At 38.2% G+C, this 23,622-nt stretch overlaps 1 protein-coding gene across 3 annotated transcripts; it reads right to left on the bottom strand.

The window, feature by feature from the left end:
* Positions 1–1,030: 1,030 nt before the first annotated feature.
* On the bottom strand, positions 1,031–16,306 carry LOC134333513 (adhesion G protein-coupled receptor E2). Of its 3 annotated transcripts, XM_063015526.1 has the most exons (7): positions 16,241–16,306; positions 9,055–9,138; positions 7,832–7,972; positions 7,589–7,741; positions 6,126–6,275; positions 4,589–4,738; positions 1,031–1,164 (listed from the first exon to the last, which is right to left on the bottom strand). In XM_063015526.1, exons 1-7 carry the CDS (start codon positions 16,266–16,268, stop codon positions 1,124–1,126), a joined length of 747 nt encoding a protein of 248 aa, XP_062871596.1. In that variant the 5' UTR covers positions 16,269–16,306; the 3' UTR covers positions 1,031–1,123. The 3 variants fall into 3 exon arrangements, with proteins under 3 accessions (XP_062871596.1, XP_062871604.1, XP_062871587.1); XM_063015534.1 differs by lacking the exon at positions 1,031–1,164 and having other exon boundaries at positions 4,366–4,738; positions 7,593–7,741; XM_063015517.1 differs by lacking the exon at positions 1,031–1,164 and having other exon boundaries at positions 4,366–4,738.
* Positions 16,307–23,622: the final 7,316 nt, after the last annotated feature.

Consider the following 23,622-nt stretch of genomic DNA (forward strand, 5'->3'; position numbering starts at 1 on the left):
TTGGTGTGTGTCCCAGGTGACTTTTTATAGATATCTTTGAGAAATGGCTTTCTTCTTGCCACTCTTCCATAAAGGCCAGATTTGTGCAGTGTACGACTGATTGTGTCCTATGGACAGAGTCTCCCACCTCAGCTGTAGATCTCTGCAGTTCATTCAGAGTGATCATGGGCCTCTTGGCTGCATCTCTGATCAGTCTTCTCCTTGTTTGAGCTGAAAGTTTAGAGGGACGGCCGGGTCTTGGTAGATTTGCAGTGGTCTGATACTCCTTCCATTTCAATATGATCGCTTGCACAGTGCTCCTTGAGATGTTTAAAGCTTGGGAAATCTTTTTGTATCCAAATCCGGCTTTAAACTTCTCCACAACAGTATCTCGGACCTGCCTGGTGTGTTCCTTGGTCTTCATGATGCTCTCTGCGCTTTAAACAAAACTCTGAGACTGTCACAGAGCAGGTGCATTTATACGGAGACTTGATTACACACAGGTGGATTCTATTTATCACCATCAGTCATTTAGGTCAACATTGGATCATTCAGAGATCCTCACTGAACTTCTGGAGTGAGTTTGCTGCACTGAAAGTAAAGGGGCTGAATAATATTGCACGCCCCACTTTTTAGTTTTTTATTTCTAAAAAAAGTTTTAAATATCCAATAAATTTCGTTCTACTTCACGATTGTGTCGCACTTGTTGTTGATTCTTCACAAAAAATTACAATTTCATATCGTTATGTTTGAAGCCTGAAATGTGGCAAAAGGTTGAAAAGTTCAAGGGGGCTGAATACTTTTGCAAGGCACTGTAATTCAGAATTCATTGTTTCATCAATGATGGCAAGCCGTCCTGGCCCAGATGCAGCAAAACAGGCCCAAACCATGATACTACCACCACCATGTTTCACAGATGGGATAAGGTTCTTATGCTGGAATGCAGTGTTTTTCTTTTTCCAAACATAACACTTTTCATTTAAACCAAAAAGTTCTATTTTGGTCTCATCCGTCCACAAAACATTCTTACAGTAGCCTTCTGGCTTGTCCATGTGATCTGTAGCAAACTGCAGACGAGCAGCAATGTTCTTTTTGGAGAGCAGTGGCTTTCTCCTTGCAACCCTGCCATGCACACCGTTGTTGTTCAGTGTTCTCCTGATGGTGATCTTTGATGGTCGACCACTCCTGGAGAGGGTAACAATGGTCTTGAATTTCCTCAAAATATTGGTTACATGTGATTGAAAAGACAGGCAGATTACTTGTCCTTTTATGCTTTTGTCCTCTTAAGACAATATTGTCCTCTTAAGACAGTATCTGCTCATGTTTGTGTTTGTGTATGTGGTGTGTGCTGGTAAACCATGCGTGTCCTTATTAACACTCTTCAGGTCATGTCTCTTTAAGGCTGTAAAATGTCAGGTATATGATATTTCCATGATTTTAAAATAAAAAGATGATTCTAATTTGGATGTATCTTTAGCAGGTTTAAATACATTTTTGGGAGTTACTTGCACATTGATAGCATACGTGGAAAGTGGTGTCCCTATAAAGTAGGTACTGAGTCAGGTGTCCTCATATACCATAATTACCAGTATGTGTGTGTGTGTGTGTGTCTCGCTCGCTCCCCGCTCTCCGTTTTCGGATTTGAATTTCGATAATTAACAGCTCTCATTATGACTGATTGATTCCCTCTACTGATGGAAGTGGAATGGGTGGATTACAGCCGAACTGCGCTGAAATAAAAATATATATAGTAAACGCCAGCTTGAAAGACTTTATAAGAAAACCGGTCTAACAGTACATTATCAGATTTATTCTGATTATCTTCAACATTACAAAGACGCTCTTACGGCAGCCCGATCCACTTACTATTCCGAACTCATACATGCTGGATCAACAAATCCTAAGACTCTCTTTTCCACAATAAATAAACTTCTCAAACCAGTTGACAATACTACCAATTCCTTTACAGTTGACAAGTGTAACTCTTACCTCTCATTTTTTCAAACAAAAGTTGAGAATATCCACAATTTTCTGACAGTTTCCCCTGTCATCTCTGTTTCTCCGCCTATCTCATCTCAATTTATTACCCAGCCTCTGTCTCAGTTCTCACCTGTGTCTCTTTTGGACCTATCTGAGATCTTAACAGGGATGCGAAGCTCCACTTGTGTTTTGGATCCTGCTCCATCAAAACTTGTTAAGGGTTGTTTTCCAGTTATCTCATCACTTATCACAGAGATAATCAATTCCTCTCTTAGTTCTGGCTCAGTCCCTCAATCACTCAAATTGGCTGCTGTTACTCCCATACTTAAAAAACCTGGACTTGACTCTAACATTATGAGTAACTTTCGGCCCATTTCCAATCTTCCATTTCTGTCGAAAATACTGGAACGTGTTGTTGCCTCACAGCTCAAAGATCACCTAAATTCCAATAATCTATTTGAATCATTTCAGTCTGGTTTCCGCCCCCAGCACAGCACTGAGTCAGCCCTCCTCAAAGTCACAAATGACCTTCTTCTTTCCTCAGACTCTGGACAAATTAATATTCTCGTCCTCCTTGATCTTACTGCAGCTTTTGACACCATTAATCACTCCATTCTTCTGTCCCGCCTTGAATCCTCTGTCAACATCACTGGTACTGCCCTTTTGTGGTTAAGGTCATATCTCATAAACAGACAACAGTTTGTTAATATCAACAATTGTAGTTCTGCCATTGCTCCACTGTCCCAAGGCGTTCCCCAAGGCTCAGTGTTAGGTCCCCTTTTGTTTATTCTTTATATGCTCCCCCTTGGTGACATCATACGTCGGCATGGTTTACATTTCCACTGCTATGCTGATGATATTCAGCTTTACATCTCCTCCAAATCCATTAATACTGAACTTCACTCCACTCTGACAAATTGCATCACTGAAATGAAATTGTGGATGAAAGCTAATTTCCTCAAATTAAACTGTGAAAAATCAGATATGATCATCGTAGGTCCTACAACCCTGGCAAAAACCACAAAAAATTTTCAAATTACCATTGATAATGACACTTTGTCTCCGTCTTCTAACATCCGAAATCTTGGTGTAATTTTTGATAGCAACCTCTCTTTTGACCGCCATGTAAATCACATCACCAAAACTGCTTTCTTTCATCTAAAAAACATAGCACGTCTACGTCCATCACTCTCCTTTTCTGCCGCCGAAACCTTGATTCATGCTTTTATTACATCCAGAATTGATTATTGCAATAGCATCCTTTATGGTACATCTAACAAAATCCTAAAAAAACTTCAGTATATCCAGAATTCAGCTGCTCGCCTCCTTACTCATACTCGCTCCCGTGATCATATTACACCTGTTCTACAAAAACTTCATTGGCTTCCCGTTGCTCAACGCATTCAATTCAAAATTCTTCTATTCACTCACAAAGCTCTCCATAATCAGGCCCCATCCTACCTCACCGACCTGCTCCATCAGCACATTCCCTCCCGTAGCCTTCGCTCTTCTGAGGCTAACCTACTGTCCATACCCTCTAGGACCAAGCACCGGACCTGGGGTGACAGGGCCTTTTCCATAGCTGCTCCATCTTTATGGAATGCTCTCCCCAAACACCTACGAGATTGTCCTGACCTGTCCAAATTCAAGTCACTTCTCAAAACTCATCTATTCAGAGTGGCATTTAACTTGTAACAACACAAAATAAATGCTTTTATTTTTGCTATTCTTTTTAATAGTTTTTATACTTAGATCACGACAGAAATGTGAAGTCCTAGATCCTAAAACTTGTAAAGTTTTCAGTTTCCTGATTGCATGTGAATCTGTCCTGCTTCTGTCTAATTTTAAGAAATTGTTCTATATTTGTTGTTCTCTCTCATAATTTAGCTAATTTTTAATGAACTGTCTTATGCTGCTCTCTTTGTTTTTATCTTAATTATTCTTGATGTTGATGTACTATTTTGATTTTGTACTATGATTTGTATGGTGTATGTACGTATTTGTTTTGATTATTTGTCTTATGTAAAGCGTCTTTGAGTATCTTGAAAAGCGCTATATAAATAAAATGTATTATTATTATTATTATTAGTATAGCGGCTCCCAGAGGCGCGACTCGGTTCCTTTTGTTCATTTTAAAGAGCCGTTTAATAGAATCGGATCGTTCGCGAACGACTCATCACTATCAGAATATTTTTGACGGCACCCCTGACGAAGCCAGACGCCACCCCAGTGCCGCAGCACCCCGGTTGAGAAAGATGACCAACTCAAACAGCAGCAATAGATGAGCGAACAACATGAAAGGGGGGCTAACAAAGCATGTCGAGAAACAGATGGACTACAGTCAGTAATTGTGGAACTACAAAGTGCTTCTATATGGTAAGTAAAGCTGATAAAATGGACAGTGAGTGTAGAAACAAGGAGGTGGTTTTAATGTTATGGCTGATCAGTGTATGTCATTTTGGATAAAAGCATATTTTCAATGCCATTAATGTAAAGGAAAGCACAAAATATATTTATATAATTAATAATAAATGTCTTTTAGCAATGGGTGTGGCTAAAATAATTATAATTAACACTAAAAACTTAATAACATAAGTTTTAAATGTGTAAAAGCTTACACACACCTCACCTTCACATGTAACACTTTTAAATACATCAAACTGCTTCTGTCCATTGCTGGGCCTAAAACCCAAATTACAAGTGCAGTAACTGGAACCAGGGGTGTTATGGCACTTAGCATTATGACCACAGATTTTATCTTCCAAACACTCATCGATGTCTGCCATAAAAGAAGAAGACAAGATAGAAGACATATGAGATATTGAAGCATGCATTAACTATTGAAGTGGCTGTGTAAAATGATTAGCTTCAAGGTCATGGCAGTGCACTTAATGTAATGTCACAAAAATAACCCCAGAATTTCTATTAAAAAGCATTCTGAATATTTACATTATGGGTAAACGTAAGTCTAGCTGTTTTAGTCACACACATTGTTAACATTCATTCATTGTCTGTTTTGTGACTGCTTTATCCAATTCAGGGTCTTGGTGGGTACAGTTCACTTGGCGAGAGGTAGGAAACACCTTGGACAGATTACCAATCCAAACACACATACACAAAAATCTAGGAGCAATTTTATAGCTTCAATTAACCTAACTGCATGTCTTTGGACTGTGGGAGGAAACTAGAGCTCTTGGAGAAAACCCATGCAGAAAGGACCCAGAACATTCCACCTGGGGATCAAACCTAGGACCTTCTTGCTGTGTGGTGACAGTGCTATCCACCAAGCCACCATGCCACCAACATTGCTAACAGGTGAATAAAATACAATACAATAATTTATATACTTTGTGTCAACATTTTGGGAAATGTCATTTTCAGTTCCAGCATGACTGTGTCCCTGCACCCAAAGCAAAGTCATAAAGACATGGCTTGACCAGTTTGGATTGAAGGAACTCCAGTGGCCAGAACAGAGCCCTGACCTTAACCCTACTGAACAGCTTTGGGATAAGCTAAAACTTAATTCTGAGCCAGACCATCTTATCCAACATATAACCTGATATCAGTCAAAGTTCTAGTAGGGTTTAGCAAACTCCACACACTTACATTTGTGGTTAGATCACAGAAAAGCATACCAGATAATCTGTTGGCATGAAGGTGGTATCTGAGAGTAGTTTTGGAGACTTGGGTCCTTGTCTGGGCAAGTTTGTCACAGTTCAAGTTAACTAAATTTTTTTTAATAATGTCCGAATTGTAGATATGGGCATTTTCATGTGTTTAATTTTCATTTTTATATTTATTCCCTCACTTATGAAGGTGAACACACGTTTTCCCTATTTATTGTTTATTGTGTTCTCATCTTTCCCATGTTGGAGAATAAGTGAGAAAATTAAAAATCTCTGTCTTTTTCTCATGTATAGACCACAAACAAGAACTTATGGCTTAGTGCTTGAAGACACTGATGAACTTAAAAAGGGGCTGACAATAATTGTGGAATATGTGGTTTTGATAAAAGAGGCGGGATTTTCCTATACTTATCTTTACCAGGAGTGTCAATAATTGTGGACTGTACATTAAAATAAATATTTTGGCTTTAACAGACACAAGTGTGACAGCAAACACTGAACTAAACTTTGTTTCTTTCCCACATGTAATTCACTCCTCACCTGTGCATGTAACTCCTTGGCTTGCATTAAAGGTCTCTTTTTTGTTTCTGGGCAAAAAACCGGGATCACAAGTGCAGAAATAAGAACCAGGGGTGTTATTACACTCAGAATTGTTTCCACAGAGGCTTCGGTTCTTACACTCATCGATGTCTACAAGAAAATAAAAACAGCAGTAAAATTCTTGGTTCATTTTCTCCTTATGAATACTGTAAACATCTCATTTACCTCTGAACTCAAAATCACATAACACAACACAGTTTGAAGATTGCTTTCAGAATCAGTAGCGTTAGGAATAAGTTATAACAGGCTGTGAGAGGATCTACTATTCTGGAAAGGCTTTCCACAATATACTAAAGTGTGTCTGTTGACATTTGTTGAAATTTAGTCAAAATTTTCCTATAGGAAATTGGTGTGTGTGTGTGTGTGTATGTGTGTCTGCCCTGCAATGGACTGGCACCCCGTCCAGGGTGTTACTGTGCTCCAGCACCCCGAACCCCCACCCCCACAACCCTGATTGTATAAGCGGTTAAGAAAGTGAGTGAATTAGCATTAATTATGCATTAACTAACACAGCAAGGTGTCCAGGTGTTTTAGCCACACCCATTGCTAACAGGTGTATACAAATATAAAAAATTTAATGCTCAACCAGTGCTTTTCAGGAAGCACTTTACTGTTCCAGCGTGTCTGTGCTCATGTGCCCAAATTAATACCTTTGAACTGGAATGGAAAGCAAGCCAGGCCATCTTTTTTAACAACAGTGTCTGACCTTACCTCTACTGTCTGAATATGCAAAGAATTTCCAGACACACTCCAAAATCTCGACAAAAGATTTCCAGAGAACTAAAGGATGTTTAACACATTTGGCCATGTGATATATGTAATACTATTAAATCCAAAATACATGTTAAAAGGCACTATTTAAAATATTATTATTTTGTGACACAGCGATTATTTTGTGATAAAGCGGCAAAAACCACACTGGCCCAGTGTGGCACAAGTTCAAATCTCAGCTCTGCTATCCAGACAGGCACCTACATAGACACAACATTGGTTGAGTCTCTGAAGGAGGAGGTACAGCTGGAGGTACCAACTGAAGCACCAACATGGGGTGGCTAATTACGGATGGCAGAGCAGGGCTCTCCGCAAGCAATATGGCACAATATCGCACTCTGTAAGACCCCGCCCCTGGCAGCTGAAAAGAAGCAATCGGCAGCTGCACGCAAGACCCTCCTTAATTAGAGATTGGGGTGGCAACAGTGACTCGATAGAATTAAGCTCTAATTTGAATGATTTAGTTACATGCTATGTATATCAGATAATGCAGATTAATCACTTGTAAGCAACCTCACAGCAATTATAACCATAGACTGGTCTCTTTTACAAGATCTGGTTAAGACTATAAGAGTATATAACACATGTGAACTCAAATGAAACTGGTTACCATTTTATCATTCACACCTTACCTACACATGTTACATTTTGGGATACATCTAACCACTTCTGTCCATTGCTGGAAACAAACCCTGCAGCACAGGAGCAGTTAAAGGAACCTAGGGTGTTATTGCACACAGTGTTTTCACCACAGATTTGATGGTCCCCCAAACACTCGTTGATATCTGTGAGAAAAAAAAAAGAGTATTAATTTAAAATTAATTGAAAGGTAAAATTTAAAATCATTTAAAATTCTATCTAATGAATACACTGACCTTTGCATTGCCCTTCTGTAAAATTAACCTTCTTTGATCTTGTTCTGTGCCCCGGTTCACACAGACAATAGAAGCTACCATTTGTGTTGTAGCAGTTTGCATTAGGACCACATCTGTTACCAAATTCACACTCATTCTCATCTGTTTAAAAACACAAAACACTTATAAAATATTGATATAGTCTTTAAATACCACACTGATAAGATTTTTCCTTTAAAATCGCTAGGATCCAATAAACATCTACTATTTACTACAAGATTGTGTTCAACCTGTAAAATATGTATAGGTTTAAGTTGAAAATAAATTAAAGACCCCTCCTAGTAATTCAGTTTTTGTTTCAGTTACACTAGTGCAACTAACAGGTAGATAAAATCAATCAGATAAAATGAATCTAGTGGCCTAGTGGTTAAGATGCTGGACTAGTATTTGAAAGGTCGCTGGTTAAAACTCCATTACTCCAGGTTGCCGCTTTTGAGCAAGGCCCATAACTTTCAATTGCTTAGACTGTATACTGTCACATTACTGTAAGTCACTTTGGATAAAAGTGTCTGCTAAATGCTAAAATTGTAATGTAAACATTGTGGCAATAGTTTGGGGTAGAGCCTTTTCTGTTCCAGTATAACTACACCCCTGCACACAAGCAAGGTCTGTTAAGATGCAATTTGATGTGATTGGTATGAAGAAACTCAAAACCTATGGAATGAACTGGAACATCACTTGCAAGCCAGGCCTACTTGGACAACACCAATGCCTGACCTCACAGCAAGGCTGTTTCCATCCCATCTCTCCAATTTTCAGATATGCTTAAAATGTACCCCCACAATATACTGATGTACAATTATAAACAAACACGTTACACTCATTAGCTTTGAAATAAATCCATCAGTTGGTAGGAATGTTTTAGGATGGCCAGACACTCCCCTCCAATGAATTTGGTCTCCCCCCAGATTCTCACAAACACAATACAGAATGTTGTAGAAACGTAGAGACAACTTAATATAAATAGTGATGGTTTTGAAACAGGATGCCTAACAAGCTCATGGTCTGCTGTTTAAACACTGCTGCTTTTGGTCATATAGCGTACACATACCACTGTTTCTAATCACTGGTGTTTACTGGAGAAATATAATATATTATTTAGGCAGCAGATAACATGAAGGCTATTGTATTTTTAGGATGTGTATACATTTATATTAAAAAAGTATGTAGATGCACATCTGTACCTTCACATCCATTTGTTGTTGCTTTGGTTCCTGTTAGACAATCTTCAGGTTTTGCTCCTTCATTCAGCTTGAAATACAAAAGAACTGCAGCAAAAATATATTTGGTTAATTATATTATATAAATTATTTCTTCACTAGTAGCTACAGAAGGGTTTAAAGGTCATTTTACATTTAACGTTTGTTAACTTTTATTGCATTTTCATCACATCAAATTAAAAATTAATAAACAAAACATGATATTACACAAAGGAAACTTACGAAGTAAAATCACAACACATTCACTGTAAGCCTGGACTTTATATCTAATCAAAAATTTTTAGTACAACATACATAAATTATTTAAGTTTTTTTGCTCTACTATAAAATGCAGAGTACATTGTACTCATTTGAGTACACATTTAAATGTGCTAAAAGATTTAATTTTACTAAACAAAAAAAATACTTTTCTATCAGATTAACTTAAAAAAGTTAAGTTAAGGTAATTAATCAGAAAAACCCATTTATGTGTAAGTCCGCCTTTTTTCAACTTGCTGTTGGTGAATCAGGCAAAAATGATTTTCTTGTGTTTGAGTAGCCATTTGTTTTAACTTTTGTAACCTGTTGTTGCAAATTACTTTTTATTTTTCATTTAAGGCTTTTTGTAAAAGTAAACTAGTCTTTCTCAAATGTCTTTTGTGAAGTGGATGAACATTTTCTTACTCATTATGCTATTTTTGAGTAGCATGTACACCAGTCTGACAGGGCTTTTTCATCTTTCGTCTAATTTTGGTAAGTGTTGTACTTTACTTAACAATTTTGTTTAAAATAAATGATCTTAAGGTTGACACTAAATAAATAATCAAACAGCACTGCTTTATTTGCCGTATTTAGGCTACATGCTAGCATGCTAGCCTTTATACGAAGAAAAGAGTGTGCTGGCCTGCTTTATTTTAATACTTAAATCAATGGTATTAATGTTGATATTAATAATTCTGTTTCTTTGTTTTCTTTTAGAGAGCTGCCAGCCAAACATTAAGAAATCAGCTTGCTGTGTGAAACTGAGTACAGGTTCATGGTTACTGTGAAGAGCTTGTTTCATCAGAACTTTATATACAGTTTGTACAGTTTTTAAGATGTTTTCTTGACATGTTGTATTTTAAGTAAATACTTCTGAAGTGAAATAAAGAAAAATAATTTTATAATTCTGTCTGTTTTTCTATAAACATTTGTAATTTATATTTAAAATGTAATTAACATGAAAACTAAGAAGAAATCTATATTTTTTTTCCCATTGAGCTCAAGATAATAAGTAGAATTACTGAGAAAAGCAGTTGGTATAACAAAAAAAAGAAAGTTTAATCAACTTGCCTTTTAGGTGTAATAACTTAATGTTTTAAGTTATGCTAACTCAAGTTTTCATTATACATTGCTTAACTTTTTTAAGGCAAAATTTTTTCCTCAGATTTTTTAAGTAGATTGAACTTATCTAGGCTTACAGTATTCCGCAACACATTATGTATTTATTCAAGGACAAATGTACCCAACTTCTATATAATCATTGTAAAAAACATGTTCCCCCTCAACCTAAAAACTGACTGTAGTCCATCTGTTTCTCTGCATGCTTTGTTAGCCCCCTTTCATGCTGTTCTTCAATGGTCAGGACTCCCCCAGGACCACTACAGAGTTGGTATTATTTGGGTGGTGGATCATTCTCAGCACTGCAGTGACACTGACATGGTGGTGGTGTGTTAGTGTGTGTTGTGCTGGTATGTGTGGATAAGACACAGCAATGCTGATGGAGTTTTTAAACACCTTACTGTCACAGTGCTGAGAATCATCCACCACCTAAATAATACTTGCTCTGTGATGGTCCAGTGGGGGTCCTGACCATTTAAGAACAGAGTAAAAGCAGGTTAAAAAGTATGTAGAGAAACAGATGGACTACAGTCAGTAATTGTAGAACTACAAAGTGCTTCTATATGGTAAGTGGAGCTGATAAAATGGACAGTGAGTGTAGAAACAAGGAGGTGGTTTTAATGTTATGGCTGATCAGTGTATGTCTTTTTACATTGCTGTGGAGGTATTTTAGCCCCTTTTTAAAAATCATATAAAATGATTGTATGGATTGTTTGTTTCAGGTCTCATCACAGTGTCTCTATTAGGTTTTAGTCAGGACGTTAACCACTCCAAAGCATCAATGCTCTTAGATGGACTGGTGACCTTTCCGGGGTGTTTCCTGCTTTTCGCCCAATAAATCAGACCCACTGTGTCTGACCAAAACAAAGTGGTGGTAAAACAGACCATGAATGAATGAATAATTCCAGCCAGTGAATATAGCCACTATAAATATACACACATAAAGTTTTTTCATTCATTGTCTGTTTCACCACTGCTTTATCCTATTCAGGGTCACGGTGGGTCAGATTCACTAAGCGAAAGGCAGGAAACACTCCGGACAGGTCACCAGTCCATTGAATGGCAAACACACATACACACATTCACACACACTTATACCTAGGGGCACCTAGTATCGCCAATTAACTTGACTGCATGTTTTTGGACTGTGTGAGGAACTTCACACAGAAAGGACCCAGACCGCTTCCTCCAGTAGGTGTACAGGTGTTTTTTATAAAATGACCGCTGAGTATAAATGTTTTACAGTATAAATATTTAGTTTGCAAATATTAAGGAAGTGAAGGGCAGGTGTCAGAGGTGTGTCATTAACTTACACTCAGCTGGGTATGAGGATTTAGTGCTGCAGGGTGAAAATCGACCACTTGTGGCTGGTGGTGGACTTTCAAAGGACTAAACTACATCCATTGAAGCCGGTGAACATCCAGGGACAGAGTATCGAGATCGTCAACTCCTATAGGTACCTTGGTGTTCACCTTAACAATGAACTGGACTGGACTAGCAACACACAGGCCTTGTACAAGAAGAACCAGAGCAGACTTCATTTGTTGAGGAGGCTCCAGTCTTTTGGTATACAGGGGGCCTTTCTAAACTCTTTCTATGACTCAGTGGTGGGATCAGCAATTTTCTATGGATTTTTCTGCTGGGGGAGCAGCATTACTACAGCAGACAGGAATAAACTGATCAGAAAGGTGAGTTCTGTCCTGGGCTGCACCCTGGACCCAGTGGAGGCAGTTGGGGAGAGAAGGATGATGGCCAAGCTTTCATCCTTAATGGAGAACACCTCTCACCCACTGCACGAGACTGTGGCAGCACTGGTCAGCTCCTTCAGCGACAGGCTTCTTCACCCGCGTTGCTCGAAGGAGAGATACCACAGCTCCTTTCTTCCTTCTGCTTTAAGGCTACATAACCAGCACCGCCCCAAACGCAGACAATCACCATCACAATAACTCATATGGTTTTATATTTGCACTAATTTTAATTAAACCTAAACAGCGTGCAATACATTTGAATTATGTGCAATACTTGTCATACTCTGTACTATTCGATATGCAATAATTTTCTAATCATGTGTAATACTTGTCAGACTATGTGCAGTTCACTTTATAAAACAGTGCAATATATTTCTTCTGCTTTTCAAAGACTGTTTATTATGTAATTTGTATTTTTTTATATCTTTTTATATACGCCTTGTAGTTTTTTTATATATATATTTTCTTTATGCATTTTCTCCTCTTTTTCTCCCTTTTTAGCACGTCCAATTGCCTGATTGCGTCATGATTCCTTTCCACCAATGCCGATCCCTGCTCTGATTGAGGAGAACGAAGCTAACCCACCACGCCCCCTCCGACATGTAGGCAGCATGCCGTATGCATCTTATCACCTATACTTTGACGAGTGCAGTGCAGCTCAGTGTTGTGAATGGAGAGACACACCCTGAGAGCACTCTTTTCTCATCTCTGTGCAGGCGCCATCAGTCAGCCAGCAGAGGTCGTAATTGCACCTGTCATGAGAAAGAGACCCCATCCAGCTTAGTCCCGCCCATCTGATCAACAGGCCAATCGTTTTTCATGTGGCTGCTCAGCCTTAGACGGCAGGCAGAGCTGAGATTCTACGCAATGTATTCGAGATCCAGCTCTGGTTCTTATTTTATCTTACCATACCTTATCTTATCTTATCATCTTATCTTTTACTTACAGAGTGAGGGACCCAGTTATACCAAGTTACAAAAAAATATTTCTTAAAAATAATTTTTCTAACATTATAGATTACTTTTAGGACTTTTAGATGCATTTTCTTGTCTGATTAGGATTAAATATTATATTTGTTTATGGGGTTAAAATGTTATTTTACCTTTTGTAGATTATTTGTACTGTAGTACACTTTTTGCATCTTTTCTGGCCTCTACTGCATTGCTTGCTCTGGCTTTTTTTTTTTTTACTTCCTGAGCTCGTGTCACAATTACACCATACAGTACAGACAGATGAGCGCAGCGTTGATTTCCTGTTTCCTACACCCCAGTCAGAAAGTTGGTTTTTGCCTTACATATTTTACTAAGTACTGCTCTGGTAAATTTCCCAGTAAAAAGGTCATGTTTGCTTTATCTTGGTTTATCACATGACATCATTCTATTTCCATGTGTGGGTGGATTTTTACATAACATAAACATAAACCTAATCTAATGATATATAGATCATTCTATTACACTTTGAGAAGCATCTACTGTTTTCTTTGTTATTAGGGCACACAGTGCATTATCGAAAGGGAACGATTTCTGCCCAGAAGCTTCTCTTTCATCAGATTTTCCTTTTCCGTCTGGTATTTTCCCACAGAGAGCTTTAGTGTGGTTGCCCAGCTTTTGAAGCTGTCTGGAAATTTACAGATTGTGGCACAGAAACGTAGGAGTATGTCCAAAAAGAACATCTGTTTAGTAACACTATTTGAGTTTCATGCTCTTTAATTCCTAAGGTAAAAGTATGCTACAAAAAGTGTAGAAAAGAGATGGATGTGGGGGATGGGGAAATTCACCACCAATGAAACAATGAGCAACAAATGAGGAATATTATGCTGAAATGTAATTTAGTCATTTTAATAATGATAATTAGATCAATATTGTGGTTAAACTTGGTCCCCTAGTTTGTCAAGTCACTAAAAATAGCAATATCAAATCTTACTTCAGCCTTTTCAAATGCTTGTTTGAAATGATTTTATCTACAGTATATATTTTCTTTATGCATTTTCTCCCCTTTTTCTCCCTTTTTATAGCGCGTCCAATTGCCCGATTGCGTCATGCTTCCTCTACACCAATGCCGATCTCTGCTCTGACACGTGGGCAGCATGCCGTATGCATCTTATCACCTACACTTTGCACTGCAGTGCAGCTTAGCATTGTGTACGGAGAGACACACCCTAAGAGCACTCTTTTCTCGTCTCTGTGAAGGCGCCACCAATCAGCCAGCAGAGGTCGTAATTGCACCAGTCATGAGAGAGACCCCATCCGGCTTAGTCCCGCCCATCTGAACAACAGGCCAATCGTTGTTCATGTGGCTGCTCAGCCTTAGCTGGTAGGCAGAGCTAAGATTCAATACGATGTATTCAAGATCCAGTTCTGGTTCCAGCGTGTGTTTTTACCGCTGTGCCACCTGAGCGGCCCATTTTTTTCTTCTGATTCTGATTAGATTTTTTTTAGTCACACTTCACATATAATAAGTGAACTTGTTATAATAATATTTTGACCACTTTATTATTAAAATGGTAACCACTACAACACCTATGACAACTTCCTCAACTGCAGTGTGGCATGTGGCAAATATATTTATACACATAGTGTCCAGACCATACTGACACTAACACACATATAGCAGCAACATGGACTGTCATGTTTTAAGGTGTGAAAAATACTGGAGCACCCTGGAATAATTTAAGCTTTGTCAAAGAAAATTAGGATTTGTTTTTCAGGCATGCTTCTATTTCAATACTCCTTAAGCACATTTTTTAAATCTAGATATTTATTATCAAATGTAACAAAATAATAATATAAAGTTTTATAAAATACACCATGAAAACCAAATTCCTTTCACAAATGTGTATACTTAAGAAACATCATTACTTTGTTCTGTATTGTTTTAAAACCAACCATTTGTGCATATATTACACAATCTATGAATCTGTATACTGTAACATAAACTACAATACACACATATATACACTGATCAGCCATAACATTAAAACCAACTTCTTGTTTCTACACTCTACACTTGTTTCTATTTTATCAGCTCCACTTACCATATAGAAGCACTTTGTAGTTCTACAATTACTAACTGGGGGTCCTGACCATTGAAGAACAGGGTGAAAGCAGGCAAAAAAAAAGTATGCAGAGTAACAGATAGACTACAGTCAGTAATTGCAGAACTACAAAGTGCTTCAATATGGTAAATGAAGCTGATAAAGAAACAATGTGATAATATACAACTCAGTGGTCAATTTATTAGGAACCCCTGTACAACTGCTTATTTATGTAATTATCCAATCAGTCACTCATGTGGCAGAAGCGCCATGCATGAAATAATACAAACACGCATCAAGAACTTAAGTTTACACAGAACGCAGACAATCCAGAACATCCGGTGAGCAACAGTTAGTTCTGCAAGTGGAAACACCTCATTAATGAGAAAGGACAGAGAAGATTGGTCTGGTTTGAGTTATAGGGTAAGCTACTTAAATATTTACTCTGTGATACGCAGAAAAGCATTTCAGACCTGACAACATATTGAGCAATGAGACAGATAGGCTACAAGAGCAGAAGACTTCAGGTTCTACTCCTGTCAGACAAGAGCACTGATGTCAAAAATGCTGAATGCTGATCCCAACAGCTGTATGTAACAAGAAAATATGATTTATCAGACCAGGTAATGTCTGTTTCTGTAAGTCTATGCTCATTGTAGCCTCAGATTTCTGATCTTGAGTAAAACTGACATGAGTAAAAGATGATGTGCAGTTTAAAAGTTGTACCCAATCGTACCCCTGAACTTTCTGTTTTTTTACAAGATCTCTTCCTCTGTGGAAATGCTGCTCGCAATTTTTGCACTATTCTGTGAAACATCTGTGTGTGAGTCCCAGGAGATAATCAGTTTCTAACAAAATAAAACAAGCCTGTATTACAGCAACAATCAGTCTATGGTCAAAGTCAATCAGATCACATTTTTTATCAATCTGATATTAAATGTTAAACTTGTATATGTGAGCTTCATACATAATGGCAAAACAGGACAGAATTTAAAAGGATGTGACTCACCTAGAATCAGGGGATACAAGCGTCTCATGGTGAGCAGAGAAAAAAACAGATCCACAATGGAAATACTGACCACAGATTAAGCTCTATTCCCAAACCTAATTTACTACAATCATTAAATAAAGAGGGTTTTGGAACCAGTGTATCTATCTACTAATGCTCTACCAGTGTCACAGTCTCATAAAAGAAAAGTGGGTGTTCATTCAGCACAAGACTCCCTAATTCTCTCTAATCTTGCACTATCTGATGTGTGAGTCACAAACTCTAGCTTGGATTTCAGTCCTATGCTCTACTATGATTTAGAAACAGCCAGACCTGCCCCTCTAGAGGAGGGGGGACTCTGAAAGGAGGGGGCACAGCTGTGGGATGGTGCGAGTTCCTCAATAGCCTGTACTGCAATAAAAACCAGAGGGCCGAAAAGAAAGTTTCTTAATTCAGCCATGTTTGGCATTACCATGGTTCATCTTTCCTTCTTTTTTTGTCTAAATTCTTCTTTTAGAGGTTTAGTATACACTAATCAGCCATAACAATAAAACTACCTCCTTGTTTCTACACTCACTGTCCATTTAATCAGCTCCACTTACCATATAGAAACACTTTGTAGTTCTACAATTACTGACTGTAGTCCATCTGTGTCTCTACATACCTTTTTAACCTCCTTTTGCTCTGTTCTTCAATGGTCACTACAGAGCAGGTATTATTTAGGTGGTGGATCATTCTCAGCACTGCGCCCAGTGGGCAGTGTCCAGTGACCACTGATGAAGGTCTAGAAGATGACCAACTCAAACAGCAGCAATAGTTGAGCAATCGTCTCTGACTTTACATCTACAAGGTGGATCAACTAGGTAGGAGTGTCTAATAGAGTGGACAGTGAGTGGACATGGAATTTAAAAACTCCAGCAGCACTGCTGTGTCTGATCCACTCATACCAGCACAACACACACTAACACACCTCCACCATGTCAATGTCACTGCAGTGCTGAGAATTATCCACCACCTAAATAATACCTGCTCTGTGGTGGTCCTGACCATTGAAGAACAGGGTGAAAGGTGTTAAAAAGTATGTAGAGAAACAGATGGACTACAGTCAGTAATTGTAGAACTACAAAGTGCTTCTGTATGGTAAGTGGAGCTGATAAAATGGACAGTGAGTGTAGAAACAAGGAGGTGGTTTTAATGTTATGGCTGATCTGAACATTTTGTAATTTGATATTTAGTACTTCATTAACAAACCATTTTGTACTTTGTAAATAAGATTTTAATTGTTATGTCCTCTATGATGGTTGATTTTGATCGTGTAGAAGAGTATTTGAGTCAAAATGAAGCAGCAATTAAAATCTAACTGTAGATATTTAAATCTATTTACCATAATTAAAACTCCATAAAGATTTTATTTTACTGTTCCTTACTTTAAATTGTTACCTTAACATCAACCAAATTTATGTAATAATAATTCTCCATACAATATTAATTCTTAATTTTGTCTGACATGTTAAGGTAATTTAAAGGAAAAGTTAACAACAACAATACAAAATAAGAGACAATAAACTACACAATTAAATAAAGTAAATATACACAATGATTTCATGATGAAACCAAACTGACTGATAGGGTAAGTGTTTCCAACAATATGTCAACCAAGTCTCAACACCCATCTGGTGCAGTGGATTTTTACATTCAAATGGTGGACGGATATAAACAAAGGAGCTGTTTGTTTGTTTATTAAGATTTTAACTTCATGTTTTACACTTTGGTTACATTCATGACAGGAACGGTAGTTACTCATTACACAAGGTTCATCAGGTTACACAAGGTTATATCAAACACAGTCATGGACAATTTAGTGTCTCCAATTCACCTCACTTGCATGTCTTTGGACTGTGGGAGGAAACCGGAGCACCCAAAGGAAACCCACGCGGACACCATACAAACTCCACACCGAAAGGACCCAGACCACCCCACCTGGGGATCGAATCCAGGCCCTTCTTGCTGTGAGGCGACTGTGCTACCCACTTAGCCACCGTGCCGCCCACAAAGAAGCACTTTCAGCAAAGAGTAATAAAGCTTCTTTATACAAACGTGCATTTAAGCAGCTAAATAAGATGAAGAAATAGAGGAGATACTTTTTTATTAAACAGATTATACAGATGTTGAATTGAATATTTTAACACTTTATTTTAATACTTTAATTAAATCCAAATTCCCCCCACAAGATAAAATGATTGTCTCAGTTATTTGTCTACCAAAGCAGAAAAACCACCTTGTACTTTACCCTGCTTAACTAAATGCACAGAACAGAGGAAGTATGACTTATTGCAATCTTAAACTTTTTTTAGTGTCACACATTGCCGTGGGGACAGAATGTTCTTTGTTCTTCTAGAATGTGCAACTGTGGTTGATTGGTGTTGACAAGAGTGTAGGTAAAGATGCAAAACTAGTATCAGAAAAAAATAAGTGAATAGACTGTATATGTACAGGAAAAAATCTAAATACTTACTTGATTACTGCAATTCATTTTAGAATAAATGTTGTAATACAGTTTTTAAGCCTAAAAATAAGAGAAAGGACACAGACCGTTAAACAATAGGGGTATAAAGCCCATATGGGAAATGGGTACGTAGTGTGGCTTGATATACTGTCCTGTTGATTGGTAACTGACTATTATACTGAAGTTGTGCAACAAAAAATAATTCCTTTTACACTGAAACAATGGTGTGACCATTAATAAATCCTGCTTCCACCGAGGACACAAAGTTCATTATAGGTAATGCTATTCAACACCACTCATGTGAATGCCTGTGGGTGCCAAGAATAACACGTAAATTGTTCAAATCATTTTTCAATGCTGTAAATGAAAAGAAATGTCAGTGTTGTTTCGAACAGTACATGTGAAGAGAAATGAAACAAAATGGAACTTCCTTTTCTCTTTAAAAGATTAAAATAGCTAAGTGGGATATGATTTTTTAAATACAGTTTATAGTTTTGTGATTTTATGTAACACAATGACACCGACATAGTGGTGGTGTGTTAGTGTGTGTTGTGCTGGTATGAGTGGATAAGACACAGCAGCGCTAATAGAGTTTTTAAACACCTCACTGTCACTGCAGTTATCTGATGTGTGAGTCACAAATTCTAGCTTGGATTTCAGTCCTATGCTCTACTATGATTTAGAAACAGCCAGACCTGCCCCTCTAGAGGAGGGGGGACTCTGAAAGGAGGGGGCACAGCTGTGGGATGGTGCGAGTTCCTCAATAGTCTGTACTGCAGTAAAAACCAGAGGGCTGAAAATAAAGTTTCTTAATTCAGCCATGTTTGGCATTAACATGGTTCATCTTTCCTTCTTTTTTGTCTAAATTCTTCTTTTAGAGGTTTAGTATACACTAATCAGCCATAACATTAAAACCACCTCCTTGTTTCTACACTCATTCTCTATTTTATCAGCTCCACTTACCATATAGAAGCACTTTGTAGTTCTACATTTACTGAGTGTAGTCAATCTGTTTCTCTACATACTTTTTAATCTCCTTTTACTCTGTTCTTCAATGGTCAGGACCCCCACAGGACCACTACAGAGTAGGTATTATTTAGGTGGTGGATCATTCTCAGCACTGCACCACGTGGGCAGCGTCCTGTGACCACTGATGAAGGTCTAGAAGATGACTAACTCAATCAGCAGCAATAGATGAGCAATCGTCTCTGACTTTAAATCTACAAGGTGGACCAACTAGGTAGGAGTGTCTAATAGAGTGGACAGTGAGTGGACACGGTATTAAACACCACCATGTCAGTGTCACTGCAGTGCTAAGAATGATCCACCACCTAATTAATACCTGCTTTGTAGTGGCCCTGACCACTAAAAAACAGGGTGATACCGGCTAAAAAAAGTGAGTGTAGAAACAAGGAGGTGGTTTTAATGTTATGGCTGATTAGTGTAAATAAACATGCTGTAATAAAGATTAGTGTATTTTGTCACCACACATAAGTAATACAAGAATCACAGCTAGTGCCTGCAAAATATGGTAGTATTCTGGGGTCACCAAGTTTTCAAATGATCAACTAGATGTCCCCTCATTGCCAAAAGATTTTATGGAAGACATGACAGAAGAAAGACATAGAGCCTTTGCCACTAACTGTGAGTTTGGTGTGAAATGAACTGTTATAGGCATGGTGGGTAGCACTGTCGCCTCACAGCAAGAATGTCCTGGGTTTGATTCCCAGGTGAAGTGGTCCATGTTCTCCCTGTTTCCTCCCACAGCCCAAAAACATCGAATACATACATCCAAATCCCCACTATATGGTTTGATTAGAACAGCATCATGGTTTTCCATTACCATCTCAGTGCTCTAACCTACACACTGTTGGTAAGTTGTGTGGTATGCTGATGAGGAAGGTTTAAAAGAGAGGACCAACCACATGTATCTGAAGAGATTTCATTATTATGTGTTTTCAGATTTTCTGCTCTGTATTATTCAGTATTATCAAACATCAGTTCCCAATTCATTACAAAACAGGGTTATTGGTCATGATACTTCAACAGCGTTGTAAACATGGTCTTTTCTCAAATTCTCTCAAATATCAAAAAGAAGGTTAATTAGTTAAACATAATCTGGTCTTTGTCCTGTTTTCAATTGGCATTTTAAAATAGTCTGTAGATAACACTTTCTAGTTTTTATTTACAAGTTTTCTATTGTAACAACTTTTTTTTTTATTGGGTTGGGTAGTGGTTGCTCAGTGGTTAGTGGTCAACCAATCCTACATAAACAGAAGTTGAGGGTTCAGCAAGCAGCTACTGTTTTGCCCTTGAACAAGAACCTTGACAGTCTCTGTTCCAAAGGTTCTATATGTAGGCTGACCCAGAGAATGTTTATTTAAAGCAAATAATTTCATTGTGCTGTGTATGTGTATAGCCTAGCTACAGTATACATCAGCCATAACATTAAAACCACCTCCTTTTTTCTACACTCACTGTCCATTTTATCAGCTCCACTTACCATATGGGCCGGTGGCTAAGTGGGTAGCACTGTCGCCTCACAGCAAGAAGGTCCTGGGTTCGAACCCCAGGTAGGGTGGTCCGGGTCCATTCTGTGTGGAGTTTACATGTTCTCCCTGTGTCTGCGTGGGTTTACTCCGGGTGCTCCGGTTTCCTCCCACAGTCCAAAGACATGCAAGTGAGGTGAATTGAAGATACTAAATTGTCCAAGACTGTGTTTGATATAACCTTGTGAACTGATAAACTTTGTGTAATGAATAACTACCGTTCCTGTCATGAATGTAACCAAAGTGTAAAAACATGACATTCAAATCCTAATAAACAAACAAACAAACAACTTACCATATAGGAGCACTTTGTAATTCTACAATTACTGACTGTAGTCCATCTGTTTCTCTGCATGCTTTGTTAGTTCCCTTTCATGCTGTTCTTCAATGGTCAAGACTCTCCCAGGACCACTACAGAGTAGGTATTATTTAGGTGGTGGATCATTCTCAGCACTGCAGTGACAATGACATGTTGGTGGTGTGTTAGTGTGTGTTGTGCTGGTATGAGTAGATCAGACACAGCAGCGCTGCTGGAGGTTTTAAATACTGTGTCCACTCACTGTCCACTCTATTAGACACTCCTAACTAGTTGGTCCACCTTGTAGATGTAAAGTCAGAGACGATCGCTCATCTATTGCTGCTGTTTGAGTTGGTCATCTTCGAGACCTTCATTAGCTGCCCATGGGGCACTGTTGGCTGGATATTTTTGGTTGGTGGACTATTCTCAGTCCAGCAGTGACAGTGAGGTGTTTAAAAACTCCAGCAGCGCTGCTGTGTCTGATCCACTCATACCAGCACAACACACACTAACACACCACCACCATGTCACTGTTACTGCAGTGCTGAGAATGATCCACCACCTAAATAATACCTGCTCTGTGGTGGTCCTGTGGGGGTCCTGACCACTGAAAAACAGCATGAAAGGGAACTAACAAAGCATGCAGAGAAACAGATGGACTATAGTCAGTAATTGTAAAACTACAAAGTGCTTCTATATGGTAAGTGGAGCTGATAAAATGGACAGTAAGTGTAGAAACAAGGAGGTGGTTTTAATGTTATGGCTGATCGGTGTATATAAATGTAGATTCACTTTTATTTTTCCTTATGTTAACCTGCGCTGCAGTACAATGGATAAAATCTCTTTTGGTTTACCACATTAAGACAACCAACTGCAGGAGAAAAGATCATGATGTGTTTTACTCTATACACAACTTGTGGCTAAAAGTATCTGGGCTTAGTTTCTAATTAGAGCTAGGTTGTTTCAGCCACATTCATTGCTGCTAGTGTATGAAACCAGTTACTGTATATAAGGTAGTTTAAAAGTGGCATGCACAGAGACAGACAACATCAGTGCCTGAACTTACAAAAAACTTGCAAATAAATATGCCAAAAAAAATCGACATGCTTTAAAGTTTTGTAGAAAACCTTCCTAGGAGGACTGAAACTATAGAAACAAAGGTTAAGCTGGCTTCATATTAATGCCCAAGGTTTTTGGACGAGATATAAAGTATTCTAATGTCCATGTGTTTTCATTCTTTTGGCTAAATAGTGTTTTTAAGCAAGATTTTGTTTTTCAAATCCTGTGCCTGCCCACTTTCTAAAAATGTCATACTATTACTGTTACTATTTCAAGAATAGCAAGACGTAAAGGAAGCTGATAACAATGCCATGAAATCATCTTTTTTTTTATTTTTTTTTATTTTTTTTTTACTTTTGTTCATGTTTTTATATCCAGATCCTGTCTGTACTGGCTGGTGAATTTTCTGCCACAAGATGATATGCTGTGTCCTGTGGTAATGCCAGCCTCTAGAGTGTATTATTGATCATCAGTGTCATAAGTTTTACTCCTATAACTCGACACACTGTACAAGCAACAGTTAACAGTGCTCCATATGAAGAACACACATGTGTTTGTCCAGGTGTGGGATTAAATCACCTTATTAGTGCAGTGGTAGCTCAGTGGTTAAAATGGACTAGTAATCTGAAGGTTACTAGTTCCTGGCCTTTCACTGCCAAGCTGCCACTGTGGGTCCCCTTAGCCCTTAATTGGCTCAATTGTATTCAGTTATGGATAAAAGCATCTGCTTAGTTGTGCTAATGTAATTATTAGTAACACTACTGATTTCATGTCTCCTTTATAACCCTTTATGCGTTTATGCTAACTGATGTTTATTTAATAGTATATACATCGATCAGCCATAACATTAAAACCATCTCCTGGTTTCTACACACACTGTCTATTTTATCAGCTCCACTTACCACTTACCATCTACAATGGTCAGGCCCCCACAGGACCACCACAGAGCAGGTATTATTTAGGTGGTGGATCATTCTCAGCACTGCAGTGA

This window comes from Trichomycterus rosablanca, chromosome 2, assembly GCF_030014385.1.
Source record: "Trichomycterus rosablanca isolate fTriRos1 chromosome 2, fTriRos1.hap1, whole genome shotgun sequence".
Lineage (NCBI taxonomy): Eukaryota > Metazoa > Chordata > Actinopteri > Siluriformes > Trichomycteridae > Trichomycterus > Trichomycterus rosablanca.

Bases quoted from the DNA above. Each gene is read 5' to 3' on its own strand.
- LOC134333513 (XM_063015517.1), bottom strand. From the start codon at position 16,268: ATGAGACGCTTGTATCCCCTGATTCTAG. The intron at 9,139-16,240 runs GTGAGTCACATC...TTTTTGCTGCAG, and splicing joins CTTGTATCCCCTGATTCTAG to TTCTTTTGTATTTCAAGCTG. The intron at 4,739-6,125 runs GTGAGGAGTGAA...CTTTTATGGCAG, and splicing joins CCAAGGAGTTACATGCACAG to ACATCGATGAGTGTTTGGAA.